The sequence below is a fragment of the Anguilla anguilla genome, chromosome 6 (assembly GCF_013347855.1).
Source record: "Anguilla anguilla isolate fAngAng1 chromosome 6, fAngAng1.pri, whole genome shotgun sequence".
NCBI lineage: Eukaryota > Metazoa > Chordata > Actinopteri > Anguilliformes > Anguillidae > Anguilla > Anguilla anguilla.
The window spans coordinates 29,087,423-29,102,834 of record NC_049206.1 but is presented as its reverse complement, the minus strand read 5'-3'; the positions used below and the strand labels follow the sequence as shown (position 1 = coordinate 29,102,834).

The following is a 15,412-nucleotide window of genomic DNA, read 5'->3' as shown; positions in this document are numbered from 1 at the left end:
TTAAATGTAACATAAACACTGATTGTTATCAGCGTACCCATGTCTCCGCACCATTGTTATCAAGTGGTTTCTAATAGCAGGACTACGCTTTGCAGCACGGGAGCTTCTGTGCCGAAATTGGTGGCGTAAGCGAAAGAATACACAACCTCGGTAGCGGCGACAGCACTCGGGACACAACGCAGCCTACGTTTCCCATCCTTTCATCGGGCCACGTTCCCTTCGGCGGGATCGTTTCGGAGAGGGGGGGGCGCGACGTCACCCGTGCCCCTGTGGGGCGAGGGGTCGGTCCCGGCAGACTGATTCCGGGAGAATTTGCCAGATGTACATATTAATGAGGCGGCCTGCTCCCCGTGACCCTGATACGGGCGACGTGGGGCGGGAGGGCGGGAGGGCGGGCGGGCTGCGTGCGATCCCTAATGAAGGGCAGCCCCTTTTCATCCACCCCGAGCGGGAAACAGGCAGGGCCTTCCCACGGCTGGCCTTGCTTGCCAGTCTTATACCCCCCCCCCCAAGCCCGGCAGAAGCAGTGTGCTGCCGAGTGATGCCCCCGCCAGCTTTCATTCTGAAAGTAACCCGTATCGCATGAAGCAACTGCGTTAGCTCAGCGAAGGCAGCGGCATAAAATAGGCATCGTCGACCAAACAAGCTGTGAGACACAGACAAAAGCGGCCGAATACTTAGAAGCGTGTGGGATTTTGTGGAAGTGTGACACGGCCTGGGTTCTGAGACTGGCCCGCCATTATGCGAGTGGATAAAGGGCGGACTTAACCACCGGCGCAGTTCCTGGTCTAATTACGCCTCACCGATTCACATCCCATTTCCTGGCCATCTGTCTCGGTTTTTATTCCACGAAGCTTTAGCATGCAAGAGCCCGCAAACGCAACGTGACGTCAACAAGCACTGCACGGAAATGCACAGCTGAAAAGTTTTCTTCCCTTACAGAGAGTGTAACTTTTCTGCAAGACGCAGCATCCGGAGCACCAATACATAGCTGCGATGCAATGAGGCAATTCAGCCTATGAGGGCATCAGGAAGCTAAACTACTTGCTTTCTGAGCAACTTTTTCTGTGAACTGTCACCCGATAAATTAATTATTGCTGTTGGTACCTGGCATACCAGTTAAGCCCACAGGGGTTATAAATATGCCCACCTCATCATTTATTCATTTTTTAAATTTATCTAAATTGCAAAAAGAGCATAAATATCACATAATATACCGAGAGAACATCTACATCTCCAGAGATGCTTCTAGTTTTGCCCTCTTGATTACTCTTACATGCTTCTAGCAAGTATGGACACTAACTAGAATTTCCACATGTTTTATGCATCTCATATCTGAAAAGCAAAAACCTATGTTTATTGCGTTTACTTATTATTACAAATTAAGTGTATGCTAGTGTTATCAAAACACAGTTATCCAACCATGAGCTTTAACACATTCTTATCTACTGGCTCACTAGGAGCAAGTTGGGCTTAATTATATCAATGTGGTAATAACACATTTAACTTGATAGATATTTAGAAAACGATTGAGCTATTGAATAAAAAGTAGACCACAGCAGTATTGATTATGTTTACAGGTGTTTTTTGTATTTATTTACATTCTACATGGGAGGAGAGCTTTTTGTAGTACTATGCCACAGTGGAGATTAATTCTATTTATTCCAAAAATGCACATATTAACATTTCCTATTATTTTAACTGCAACACCAGTACATTAAAATACATTAAAAAGTGAAATGCTTAACATGAATTATGTTGTTGCACCACATTCAGTGACTTCTATTTTCACTGTGACATGAGGTGTGGGTGTTCACTCAGAAAACACAGATTTTAATCATACAAAAAATTGGTTTTTATTTTATGTGTAATCTGGTAACATACTCAACTAAAAAACACTAATTCCTTAATCTCCCTTTTAAAAAGCAGCTCTGACCCAAGAAAACAAAATAAATCAGAGAAAAGTAATATTGTGAAAGTTTCTGGGCAACTTTGTAAACACCTACCAGGAGGTATTCGCACAAGTGCAGCAATTTCATAAATCTGATCACTTTAGAACAAAACCTGCCATTCATATGACAAGTTGATTAACAGCTGTTGAACAGTTCGATTTTTTCTTCTTAATTCAAATTCACAAATGGAAATGGTCTTAATTGGTACTAACACGCTTGGTTCAAATGCAAACCTCAGCCGTTAGGATTATTGCACTTAAGTCATTTACAAAATAACAGAATGGCTACTCTTCTAAGCGCAATACCCCTTTTTAACCAGAGCCAGAGATGTGTACCAGGTAATTAATTATAGATCAAGTAGCATTCTTTAAGATTTTTAAGTATTATGAACAGACTAACAGGCTATGATTCTAATTGCAATTATACTGTTTGTTTTTGCAATGTTATTATAGCATATTGCATCTATAAATGATACTGGATGTATACTGCATGGAAACCAAGAGACATAATTTAATGTTCATGCAGAAAGGAGTGATAAACATCCATCCATCCATCAATCAGTCATTATCAATCAATCAAACATGGGGGACTCGTGGTGTTCATCACCGTCCATCGCTTAGCTGACCAAGAATCCTTACCAAAAGCGGCACATGGTTCTTACATTTACATGCCATACATCTGATCTGGATGTCATGGATACGACCAAAGCCCGACCAATCAGGGTTTGGTGTGCCTCTCAAGGCACTGGTGGCAACGGTACCTTGAAGAAGTCTTCTATGTGCTGGCTGCTGTAGAGGGCAGGAATGTTGGCAGAGAACTGCAGCAGGTCCTCGGAGCACTGGCGCCTCTCCTCAATCACCGATTCGTCGAAACGACCTGCAGGGGACGACGTGAGTGCTGTGGTCAAGCACCTCTAACAGCTGGCCTTTAAAGATTCTTCAAGAAGAACAGAATTTACCTACACTGCAACGCAGACTGAAACATCTGACTGGTTCCACAGGGTTAGGAAAATAGTAGCAAAGTGCTAAGGTTCAACAGACAAAATATTCAAATTCTAAAACCTAAATCAAATCTTTAAATTATGAATGTTTCAGTCATCAATGCAATTAAGAAATCCCGTTTGGTTCCACAGGTTTGCCAGGGTCCATTTAAAATGTGTACTGCAGTTGAAACTTGCTGCTAACTACTAATTTATCTTTTTCAATTCAATGAGTAAAGTTGATTGTATGCTATTAAATATGTTCCAAGGTCAACAGGAAATAAGTACGCATACAAAATTAGCAGGTCATCATTAACCATTATTTGGCATTACATTATCAATGGTCAGTGTATGAAAATATATTCCAGATTTTGCCATAAAAGGAGGCACTGACTTCACAAGAATAATACTGAGACTGTATTAATTAATTCTGGGACAATAAATAAAATTATTTCCAAGAGATTTAGCACAAAACTACAATGGAGGAAAGAGGGAAGGAAAAGTAAGTCTAAATTAATCTTAAGAAGTTGTGGGTAACCAGGACAAATTATTATCTGAAAAACAATTGCTTTTGTTTTGAGAAAGCCAGTGATATCGAGTGATGATGTTTGGTTATTTCACATGACCAAACATCTTACAATCATTAAGACATACTCAAATGCACCAGATAAAGTTCTCTCACTACACTAAACAGCATACTTGTCCAAGTATTCAACTGTGGCAGTAATGCTGTTGCTTTATCTGATTTTGCCATCCCCTTAAAAGGCTAACAGGAACTGATTTACATACTGAAGCAGGCTAAAGCTCCCTGGTATGCATTTTTATGCAGTTACACCAACAGTACCTAAGTGTCATGTTTGTCATCACAATTAATGTTGTGAAGATAGCATGAATAATGGATGGTATGCGTTAACCATCAGCATAAGGCAAATGATAAAGTGTGAGCATGCCATCATGCAGGTCAGTGGTCACAATTAATCTGATGTGATTTAGAACACATTGAATCTCTTAGGTGCATGACTTTTCAGTTAAGGTGCAAGTTAAGTTTCCCCTTCTTTCTTATTTGTTAATTTGTACTGAATGTGCCCTGCTTGACCTTACTTTAAGATGGCTGACTGCATTTTTGCTACGGAAAAAAGATTTTCTCTTTGAAGATACCATTAAGATTTTTGTTTTCACATCAAAGCAAGAGCAAATAATGTATTCTGCCAGCATTGTGGATGTTTCATATAAATAGCACCACTACAAAGTCTTCTGCTTACTTATTAAAACAGGCAATAATATATGCATTACTAGATCAATGAAGTTTGTAGACCAGGGGTTACAAAGCTTTCTTAGACCATGAGCCACATAATGAGCAAATGCCTTGTCTATGACCAACTCTTATTAAAATGTAAAATGTAACATATAGTATGTTGAAATGTGCAAATAAATGATTTTGTGTTTTTTCATATGTCAACACAACTGTGTGTAAGCAGCAACTAGAGAAGTGTATGTACCAAGTGCATTACTTAACTTTTCCACTGTGAATATCAATGTGAAAGTGTATTATATACATATACAAGTCTTTAAAAATACTAGCCGTCTAGCAACCCTTTGTGTGATCCACTGGCGAGTCTCGGCGCAGATTGGGAACCACTGTGTTACACGCCTCTCAGCCCTGGCTGGCCCTAAACAGACGGCTAGTTCCATGTCTGCTCACAGAGGCCGATTTTGACCCAACCTCCCTCTCGCTGTTTTCAGAAACCACATCCTATCAAACCTTTACCGAAAACTTTGGCCTTGGCAAAGGGGGGGAAGAGCTCTGACTGGCGGTAGAGGTTGCGGTGGATTTGCCAGAGGTCGCGGTGAAGCTTCCGGAAGTCACTGTACCTCTTCCACACGGTGATCTGGAGGTGAAGAGGAGGGAGGGAGGGAGGGAGGGAGAAAAGGTTGGTGGGGGTGTGCTTACACTTCATAGCACAGCGCTGGCTGGGTTGAATCGTCTGAGCTGCTGCCAGGTGTCATGCCATCAGCAGTGAGGTCACTGCTTCCTCCCTCAGGATGGGTGTTGGTGTGTGTATGGGTGTGTTCAGTTTCTTCATGCAATAGCCTCCAGCACTAGGCCTATATTTTAGTATGTCTGAGCCAGGTGGGGCTATAGAAAACACAGTGGGCTTCAAGAATTCTCTTTTCCATTCCATTAGTAAGCACTAAATGACAAAAGGAGAGCACAATGGAAGGAAAGATGAGGCACTGTTTCTGATGCTGTTGGGAAGTCAACAAAGTTTAATTTGGTATCCAAGCAGTTGCAACAAGACAGTCAGCAATTAACACCAGTCTTTTTGAGTTTGCGGTGTAACTGAACAATAATGTGAGAAACAGATAGCTCTAAATATCAAAAGTCCTTTGTTCTCAAAGGCAGGAAACAGAAACTTGGATTCAACATTGGATATTTACACCTTAGTGTCTAACTTAGCTTAAATTAACTAACTGGCCAATGGCAACGTTGTTATTTTTTTATTTGAGGGCTGCACCAGAAGGTGTTGTCATGGTAACCTACTACAAGACCTTCACTTTACCGCACCTTTACTGTGCTTCACTAGCAAACTAGCCAAGCTACACCCATACACCAGGTGGCAGCCTATTGGATCCTGTGATCTAATTAAGTGATGGTGGAGCTTTTCTGCATCTGAGTGAGGCTATGACGGACAATATTGAAGACCATCTTTCAAAACCACGGCATAGATACCACTAGAGCAATTCCTTCAACTTCTAGTAACAACAACAACAACAAGAACAAGAACAACAACAACAACAACAACAACAACAACAGTAATAAACAAGACATCAGAAACGCGGCAGGGCCAAATGGTGTGTCTCCAGTGTCATTCCAACACCGCATGCACCAGCTGGCTCCTGTGTTGACCAGCATCCTCCATCATCATGCACATGCCCAATAATGATAAGACTACCTGCTCATTGACTACAGGCCAGTGGCACTGACCTCCATTAAAATGAAGACCTTTGAGCACCTGGAGCTGGTACTGTCCTTTCTGAATGGCATTACTGACCCTCTTCCAGATCTCCTTCAATTTGCCTACAAGCCAACATGAGCCTTCACTTTGTCCAAGAACACTTGGACACCCCTGGCTCCTATACCAAGATCCTGTTTGTTGACTTCAGTTCCGCTTCCTACACCATAACTCCATGGTAAACTTTCCCAGCTAAATGTCTTCATTCCACTGTTGGTGACTGGATTCATTACTTCCTGAAAGATAGGAAGGAGTTTGCGTGGCTGGGCTCCTACATGTCGACCACCTCACTGTGAGCACAGAGCGAGGTTGTGGGCTCTCCCCTCTGCGCTACTCCCTCTGCACCAATGACTGTGGCTCCTGCCACTCGTCCGTCAAGTTTGAAGATGACATCACCTAAGTGGGCCTCACCTCCAATAATGATGAGTCCATGTGCAGGTGGAAGGTAGACTCTCACATCATTGCGCTCTGCTAACAACTGAACGCACTTAAAACTGTAGAGATGAGAACCAACTTTTGGAAGAACCCGCTTTACTTCACCTCCTGAAGATTGAGCGTTCAGTTGTAAATTCAGTTGAGTCATTTTAACTTTTAGGGACTAACGTCACCAACTCTTATAATGGAATGAGACAGAGAACATCCGCTGTCTAATCAGGAAAGCCCAACAAAGGACGTTCCACAGCCGGTACTGGCTCAATTCGACCAGTTCCAATTATTGAAAGCATCACACACATAATCCATCACAGTCCGGTTCCCCTCCACCTTCTCCCACTCCAAGGCCAAACTCCAAAGGATTATCCATACCGCTGAGTGGGTGATTGGCTGTCAGCTGCCCTTCAAAGAACAGCATGATGCCAGAGTAAAGAAGAGGGCAGGAAAGATTTTGGCCAACCTTGCACACTTTAAAAAGCTTACCTCTGGCTGACAGAACCAGTTCATCAAAACTAAAACGTCCCATCACCTCTACAGCTTCTTACCAAGGACTATCACCCTGGTTAAGACAGACTCTGCCAATGTGCCCCCACCATCTTTGGTCTAGCCACACCCCCCTGCCCTGTCAACATCACCCCTTCTACTATATTGCTAAGTCAATCTTACTTATTTTACATAGCTCTGTTCATGAAGTACACCCATGGTATCTCAGGTCTCCAGTGTACTGCTGGAATTTCAACTATGGCAGCAAGCCTTGCTGCATGTTTGCACTTTATGACAGACGGTTAAACGTTCATATGAATGTTTACCTGTTTTATGTAATGCACACCAAATTTAAAGGAGCTTTGGCCAGAGAGTATATTAAACAACAACTGCTCAAATAGTCTAGGAGGAGACATTGTTTAAAAGAAAAAATTTAAAATGGCGGAAAATCTAGTCAGGTGCAAACGAAAACACTTGGCAACATCTGTTGCAGCTTGACCTAAGGAATCTCCAGAAAAAATCTGCCCTATAATTAACATTTCCCTTCTAGACTAAACAGATCAAGAGTTATCAATAACCTGAGTGGTGGGTGATGAAAGGATACATAGTATCATGTTTGGCAGCTCTAGGTCTTACAATTTTTGACCTATAAGCCTGGACTGTGGCCATGCATTTTGGAGTATCTACTTGCTTTATAGTAACTTTTTAGAGGTCAGTCTCCTGACAAATTGTTGCAAGTTCCATGTTGATATGTCAACAAATTCGAAATGGCGGAAAACTGAAAAAGGTGGACGTTATGTCTCCTAAGGATGTGAGCTGTCAATCAGGAGAGATGTCTTGGGAGGAAGGATTGAAGTCTCTACCTCAAAAGGGGCAGAAGTTATGATTGCTTGAATATTGGAAATTCAAATGAGTTTTCCATGTAGAACAAAGCGAAGGCAGTATCAGGTATTCCGACATTGCATAGCAATGAGATTACCATGAAATTAATTAAATGCAGTACAATGTAACATACCCAGGAGTTACTTGATTAACAAGTGGTCTGTGTTCAATCTGATGAAGTCCATACAAATACAAGTGTATCACTGACGGGTCCTCTAAATGGGTTTTCTATGGAAGCTTGCTTTCTGAAGCGAAAGTTTCACAGAATTCACAACACTGACAGAGCACAGGACTTGGGAGGGGCTTGACAAAGGGTCAATTTCACCATAAGAGGACACCGTTTACATAACATCACACAAACGGGAACAACTTATTTAATGCGTGGAAACATAAAATCCGGGTGGAAATCAGTTTAAACCGATCAGTTTAAACAGACCCAAAAATATCTGGGTGTTTTTCAGTGAAAATCGGTAAAAACTGAGAACAGTGGGTCTTATGTACTGGTTATCAAGAGGCACAATTTGTGTTTCATTTATCTGTGTACTTCTAGCAGAAGACCTGTTTAAGTGTGGCCAATGATGACATGGGATAAATATTTTCTTTGTTGTTTTTGGTTGGTGGGTTGGTTCCTGCAGTGAAAACTGAAACTTATCCTTACAGCCTCGCATGGCTCTCACAAAAAAATAGGTCTTGAGAGCAACCCCAAACGTGCTAGCACACTTGTAAAATACTATATAAAACTGAAACAATATTTTGCCTTTTGTGTGTACACGTGTGTGTGAGTGAGTGTATTTCAGAGGGATGGGGTGGGTTAAGACAGCAAAAACCTTTTTACCCAATAGTAGTTTAATTAACCCAGCACACTGGGTTTACATTTAAACTGTACAACAGATTGTTGGGTTAAATTAACTCAACAGAAGTTGAAATGACCCAGTGCTTGAGTTAAATGCTCAACCCTACAAGCTGGGTTAAATGGATAAGATAACCCAACAAGCTGGTTTATGATAACCCAACATGTTCTGTACAAGGAAATAACCCAAATCAGCTATCTGTTTTGCAAAAGCTTACTTGGGTGTTAAAAAACAAACGAAAGCTTTCCTCATCTACTTGGATGTTATCATTACTCATTTTGTTATCACAGCCCTGGAATAATGTAAATATGGCTCCATTGCTATGTTCCATTGCGTAGTTTCTCCGATGGGCACTTATTCGCAGTATAAATTTACAGATGGGGTTTTGACGCATGTGTTTATTTGTGTTTTCCACGGTGCCCATCGGGGCGCGGGGGGGGGGATTTACAATCGGACATGCAGTTACAGAGTTATGAGCCTAAACGCGTTTGCTTCAGTTATAGCGCCTCCCCATGGTGGACATGGGTCATAATTGTGTCTGAGGCAGCTGCACCTTTAACCAACCACCCTCTAAATTTGGTGTTTGTACCATGTAGTTTTTTCCGCAAAATCACTTTTTGACCTGGAAAAACAAGAACAGTAAAAATTCTATCAAAAACAATAGGGTTCCTACAGACTTTGTGCTTTTATGAGTGCTTATGTCTTTGTTGGTGTCATGTGCATGAGCAGGGGTGGGTATCTAAATGGAGAACGGGTTTACCATGGCTTTTGAGCTGGGGCAGGATGGTGCTGTGAGTGGAATGCAATATGTGGGGTGCATGGAACTGTGGAGTAAGGGACCCTGTGGGGGGTCCATTTGTATGCTTTTCTTGAAACCCCTGCTTTTTCAGAATTTTTTTCCCCTTACAGTATAACTGTACAGAATTATTATTACACTTACAAATAACCATGTCAGTGTGATGTTCTCCTTTTTCAATTTATTCAGTTAATAGATGCCCTTACCAAGGGTGACTTGCCAAGCTCACAAATTTGCACAACACAAACTTGTACAGCTGGATATGTACTGAAGCAGTGCAGGTTAAGTGCCTTGCTCAAGGGTACAACGGTAGCGCACCGTCTATTATTTCAACCTGTAACAGCTGGCTTCACTCAGAATTAGCAACGTCTCATTTCATTAACGTGCAAAACCCGTATTGAACATCCAGGAAAATGAGCACCATAGCCGAGGGGTCTGAGCAACTGCAACTCACAGTTGCCAAAAAAACCTCCATAAACAAAGGCCTTTCATTTCCGTTTAGCTTGGTTCCAGCCTGAGGTGCTGTAATGTGTTATAAGAGGTGCTTATTATATGTTTGTGACTGGTGGCAAGCCGCAAAGGCCAAAGTTCTAGAGTGTTGATATCAGTGGTCAGGTGTGGGTAATCACAAGGGATTAAAGTCTTAATGTCCATGAAGTGGCCAAGGCCTACAAGCTCATAGCCAATCATCACAATACGGTTGCAGCTTACTTCAGTCGGAGCCTTGTAAACTACCCATTTGACTGGCTAAATCCTGCATCTCTCCTTTTCTCCTCCGAAGGGAGGGAAGAAGTTATTAGCCATTTGAAAAATACAATTCATAAATTTGACAGGGCTGCGCAAATATTAGCCGGGGATGAAGCCATAATCTCATGCAAATCTTTTATCAGTCCCTGAACAGCCATGCCTAAGCTTTCTGGTTGGGCATGTGGCTTACCTCAAATGAACACGTCTCTACAGACAGTCATGCTTACTTCTGCTCCAAGACAGATCCCATTTAACATATTTAACAGACATTTCAGGTCAAAACCTTAATGCTGAATGACTTTCTCCAGTGCTCAAGGTATCCCAGTGGTGGAGATACACAGCACACAAGAAAACTTCTTCCTGGGCCCCAGTGTTGGAAACATAAGGTCCCGTTTCATGATTTCGTGGCTACTTCTTCTCTTAATTATTTAATTATCCCAATTGTTTACTGATCTGAGTTACAACCACAGATCTGCATATGAATGATGGGTGAAAAAGTTTTTACTGTGGTCTGATATGGGAACAAATGAGCATCGGTGTGCATAACAGTCTAGAAATAAGGACAGGATAATTTGTTAGAACAAAAGCCACATTTAAAAAAGTCGTCATGGAAGTGCAGGAGGACTAATTCCAAGAAGACTCTTTTAAATGTGGCTTGGCTTAATTCTAAACTGTTATGCACACCGATGCTCATTTTTTCCTATATCATACCACAGTGAAACCTTTTTCACCAACCATTCATGTGCCCAGCACAGATGAAAGACTTCAGTATTTATATTTAACCGCATGCCCACATTGACACATGCTGAAATAGAATCCAAGCAGTGAACCAACAGCAGAAGACACAATAATTAACTGTTAGTAAAAAAATAACTTCGCAATATGAGACTCATTCTCAGTTAAAATGAATATCAACAATCAAGTGTTTTTATGTTGTTAAACTAACAATATTTAAGATTAACTGTCATCTTAAATTATTACTTAGTCACTCATTTGCAGGCATTCACATGGCTCTGGTAATTGATCAAACTGTAATTAGTGCCATGTGGACTCATAGATTATCATGAATAATTAATGCTAATTAACCGATGCTCCTTAAAAAGAGGAAACCATTGATCCTGGCTCTGAAGTACACTCCTCAGGAGAACGGAATCGTATTTAATAACCAGCGTCGCGGCAACGCTGAGGAAATGGGGGAAAGGCGGCTGTCAGATAGAGCCTGGGGATCCATCCGTCTGGGCGTGACGGCTGCAGCCGGCGAAACGGCTCTCAGGCTGCCACGGCGGCCCGGGCGCCGTTACCCGTCTCGACCGGGGCCTCAAAGCACCCCGGGCACCATGCCCGCCTACAACAGGAGCTTTCCCCCCCACATTTTTAGCATGTAATATTGATATTCATCTTTTATTTAATATTAGGACTACAAAAACAGCACAAGCGCTTCAAACCAGTGTAAAAAGCCGAGGGTTTAGACCAGAGTACTACAAGGCTCATGAGTGCTTCTCAAGAGTTTATACCTCCTCCTGAAAGTTCAGTGGTATTGAAGTGGCCGTGGAACACATAGGATAGAAACACGTGGCAATCAAGAGTACTGCACATGTGTACAGTCACCATGAGCCAGTAAACTAGGGAGGTTTAATAATGCCATTGCCCATGTGTGCTCCATTAACCAACTACAAAGCTGACTGGATAAAATACGAACACCGAGCGGATTTATCATCCTGTGACCAGTCGTGCAATCCAACATGAAAAAATACAAAGGCGCGTAACTAAACTGGTGCCAGGTACGAATTTTTAAAAATTCAAGAACAGACTGAAGACACATATTCTCCTCAGGCTGAGTAGCAGGAGGGAGGGATTCAAAATAGATTAAAATATTTGTAAACGGAATTAATAAAGCAAAGTACAAAACAAAAAGAGAGAATTCTGTCAACAGAACAGTTGGATATAGTTGGACAGAAGTACAAGGTAAATTCTGTGCTGATGTCAAGAACTCATTTCATTTACTTAATTAATTTCTTTTTTAAAGTTGTCAATGCATAGGACACTTTGCCAGGTCAGGTAATAGAAGCAGAATCTCTTGGATCGTCTTAGTCCAGCATGATGCAGCACTGGATGCTCTCTTGACAGGAGATGAAATTCAGAGCTTTGAATGGCCTGTTCTCACCATAAAACATTCTTATTGAAATCTTCTCAAACCTTAACATCATCGCAGGTCAGCCGAGATGCTTGCTGCCGTTTTGTGGGCGTGCCGTGGGTTGTTGCGTTGTAACCACGGGCGTAACCTTAAGCAGCAGTTCGCACGTTCAGGAACTGGTGCCACGCTGTACAGAATCACGCTGCCAGCAGCTATGGTAACGGCGCTCCGAAACGATGCTGCGCTGAACGGCCAGTTGTTGTTTATGAAAACGGTTTGCAATGTTTTCCTCACGTTGGATGCAGCCCAGACCGCACCCCCCACCATACCCCCCCCCCCCCCCCCCCCCCCCCCCCCCCCCCCCCCCTTCATATCCACATGGGCTCGGAGCCAGCGCCCTGTCACCATCTGTGTGCAAACGCGCATGTAATTGGCCCATCCATGACCTCACCCTGAACCGCTCAAAGGCCTCTCCCTCGCCCTCGTGTTAAGAGCAGTAATTAAAGCATGGGAGACGTGCGCAGGTACGGTTTGGAACATCTGCTCCCGCGGGCCCCCCCCTGCGAATCGGTGCACCTGACGGCTCCGCCGCGCCGCGTAATCCCCGCGCGGTCCCGAGGAGGCGGACCTCTCGCCGGCGTCCAGCAAACTCCGCGCGGCACGCGGAGGGCTGCGCTCCCGCATCCATGGCTTTTGTCTTCCATTCTGACAACGTTAACGAGCGATGCATCTGACGCATCTGACAAAAGCACTTCGGAATAATTATAGTAGAAATTCGGTATAACGTGTACAGAGTTTTAGATCACCTGCTGATGGATGTTACGGTCTCTGAGATGCAGAATTAAAAGATAGTTCTACTGAAAACAGCTCATATATAGCTGTTAAAGAAAGTTCTGATCTGGACTTAACAATAATCCTTATATATCCAAATACAACTGCAGCACTATGTGACCTACACAGCAAGATGGTGCGTGTTAAATGAATGCTGACAGACACATCCCCTGTGCAGCAGCCAGACTTGCACAGAGATGGCCTGAGGAAGACCCTTCATGTGCAGCTTTAACGGCCTGACCTGCAGGTGCTGGAGCACCCAGCAGGGGTCACTGGAGAGTAATGATCTGTGGATCCTGGGCGACTCTACCACCAAGTATGCATCGCCATGCAGGGCTACCGGCCACAGTTTCCACTGGCAAGTTTGGGATTTGATCCCGGACCGTGGGGCTCATCCGTGCACTGGAACGGTGACTTAACCGAATGAGCCACCCTGCAGCCCCTTTCAGGTCTTCTTTAGCCGCGTTTCCACCAAAATTACCCGGAACTTTTAGTCCCAGGAACTACTTTTCAAGGAACTAAAAGGTTCCTTCAGCCCATGGTTGTCTGCGTTTCCACCGCGGTCTAAAGTCCCGCGAAGATTAGGCAAATTAGCCCACTGACGTATGAAAAAGCGACGTTGTCGTCCGTCCTTCTGTCCTATGATTTCTTCTGTAACCCCATACTACCACCGAAGTAGCCTACATTATTTTCTAATAACCGGGACAGCCCGGAGGGGTTTATTCCACTTATATACAACGGGCTACCAACAATGACTGTATATGGTTACTTTTGTATTTATTGATTTTTATCGATTTAATCACCTGGAATTGAAATATTCTTCTGCGGCCGTTTGGGCATATTTTACCGTTGTCAAGCAAAAATGTTGTTGGTAGTTGAACTTGGACCGTTGTTATGCAACAAATAGTATATAACAGGCCAATAGTCAGATTGTAACTGTTTTTTATATATCCTCTCAAACACATTCATTATGTTTTTATGCGAACATTCGCTTTCATGTCTTGACATCCGAAGCGACAGAATGCATTCACATTTCCAATATAACTGGCAACAACAGCAGAAAACATGCACACGTTGTAAACAATTTGCTGTTTGATTACTTTCTCATCGTCAATTCCATATAGGCTAATCGCAAAATGACAATAGACAATAGAACGAAAACTCGGACTTGCGTGAAAATTTAAATTAGTAGTGGTACAGCCACCGTTTGCTTTCCTTCGAAGTTACTGCTAGCCGAGCAGCGAAGTGTGCCCTCCAGATGCGAACCATGCACCATAAATTAGTCCATAGTCTTCCTGGTCTTTTCGTGGAATTGAAGAATGGCAGTAAAATGGAGTAAAATTACGGCAGTCTGAAAAAGCTAAAGGGACGATTACTAGAATTAACCTGTTATTTTACCCTGACAAAAAGTGCGGAAGGTGATTTCCAGTTTGCTTTTACTGTATCACCAATGTTAATTACGCAGAACTACAGCATACCTCACATAACTGTATCAAACATTTTGAGTCAATTACAACGGGCTAACAAAGAAAATCCGGAAGAAAATATTCAACAACCGAATTAATCTGTTTGAATGTTTTGGTAGCCTACGTAATATGCTGTCCCAGCACGAATGCTTAGCATTTTATAAAACGAATACTAAAGCAAGAAAAGAACAGAAGAGCATACGTTATAATTCCAAGACGTTGGCAGGCTATAACCAAAACTAGGCTACTGCGCTGCATAACATACAAGTTTGATTTGAAGTTATTATAAAAATAAATTGGTTTGCGGCTGCATATTTTCAAACATGGCGGTTGAAAATAAATACAAAAAAATGCTGCGAGTACTCGACCAATCAGAAATGTTCAGCGCTGCAAGCTCCACCCAAAAGGTTCCTGTACTTTTGGAAAGTACTACCCCCCGAGCAGGAACTTTTTGGGGGATAAAATAAAGCCCCAGGAACTAACATTTAGACCCTAGTTCCTGCGGTGGAAACGCACTGAGTTCCTCAAAAGGTTCCTAGTTCTGGGGTAAAGTTCCTGCGGTGGAAACGCGGCTTTTGATTCCAGACCCAGTTTCACTGCCCCGGATTAATAAGGTTTTTTTTTAAGGGGGGGGGGGGGCTTTTAAGCTTTATAGTACAGGACAGTGTAGATAGACAGGAAGAAGAGGGAAGAGAGGGAGGGAGAGATGTGCGACAAAGGTCGCGCGGTTGGACTCGAACCGCCGACGTCACGGCTCGTAATGAGCATGTGGACAGTGAATAAGGTTTTAGGTCCACTCTACCACAGCAGAGTTCTAGACCCCTGAAGACTGCACTTTCACATCC

General features: G+C 42.9%; 1 protein-coding gene across 2 annotated transcripts in view; it reads right to left on the bottom strand.

Moving 5' to 3' along the window:
• The window catches only part of rps6kc1 (ribosomal protein S6 kinase polypeptide 1), a 102,487-nt gene that overhangs the window by 78,383 nt on the left and 8,692 nt on the right, over nt 1-15,412 (bottom strand). For both annotated transcript variants that reach the window (XM_035422547.1, XM_035422548.1), the window contains exons 3-4: nt 4,700-4,820; nt 2,713-2,828 (exon numbers count right to left, since the gene is read on the bottom strand). In XM_035422547.1, coding sequence (XP_035278438.1) covers nt 2,713-2,828; nt 4,700-4,820 — 237 coding nt within the window. The remainder of the gene's footprint in view (nt 1-2,712; nt 2,829-4,699; nt 4,821-15,412) is intronic.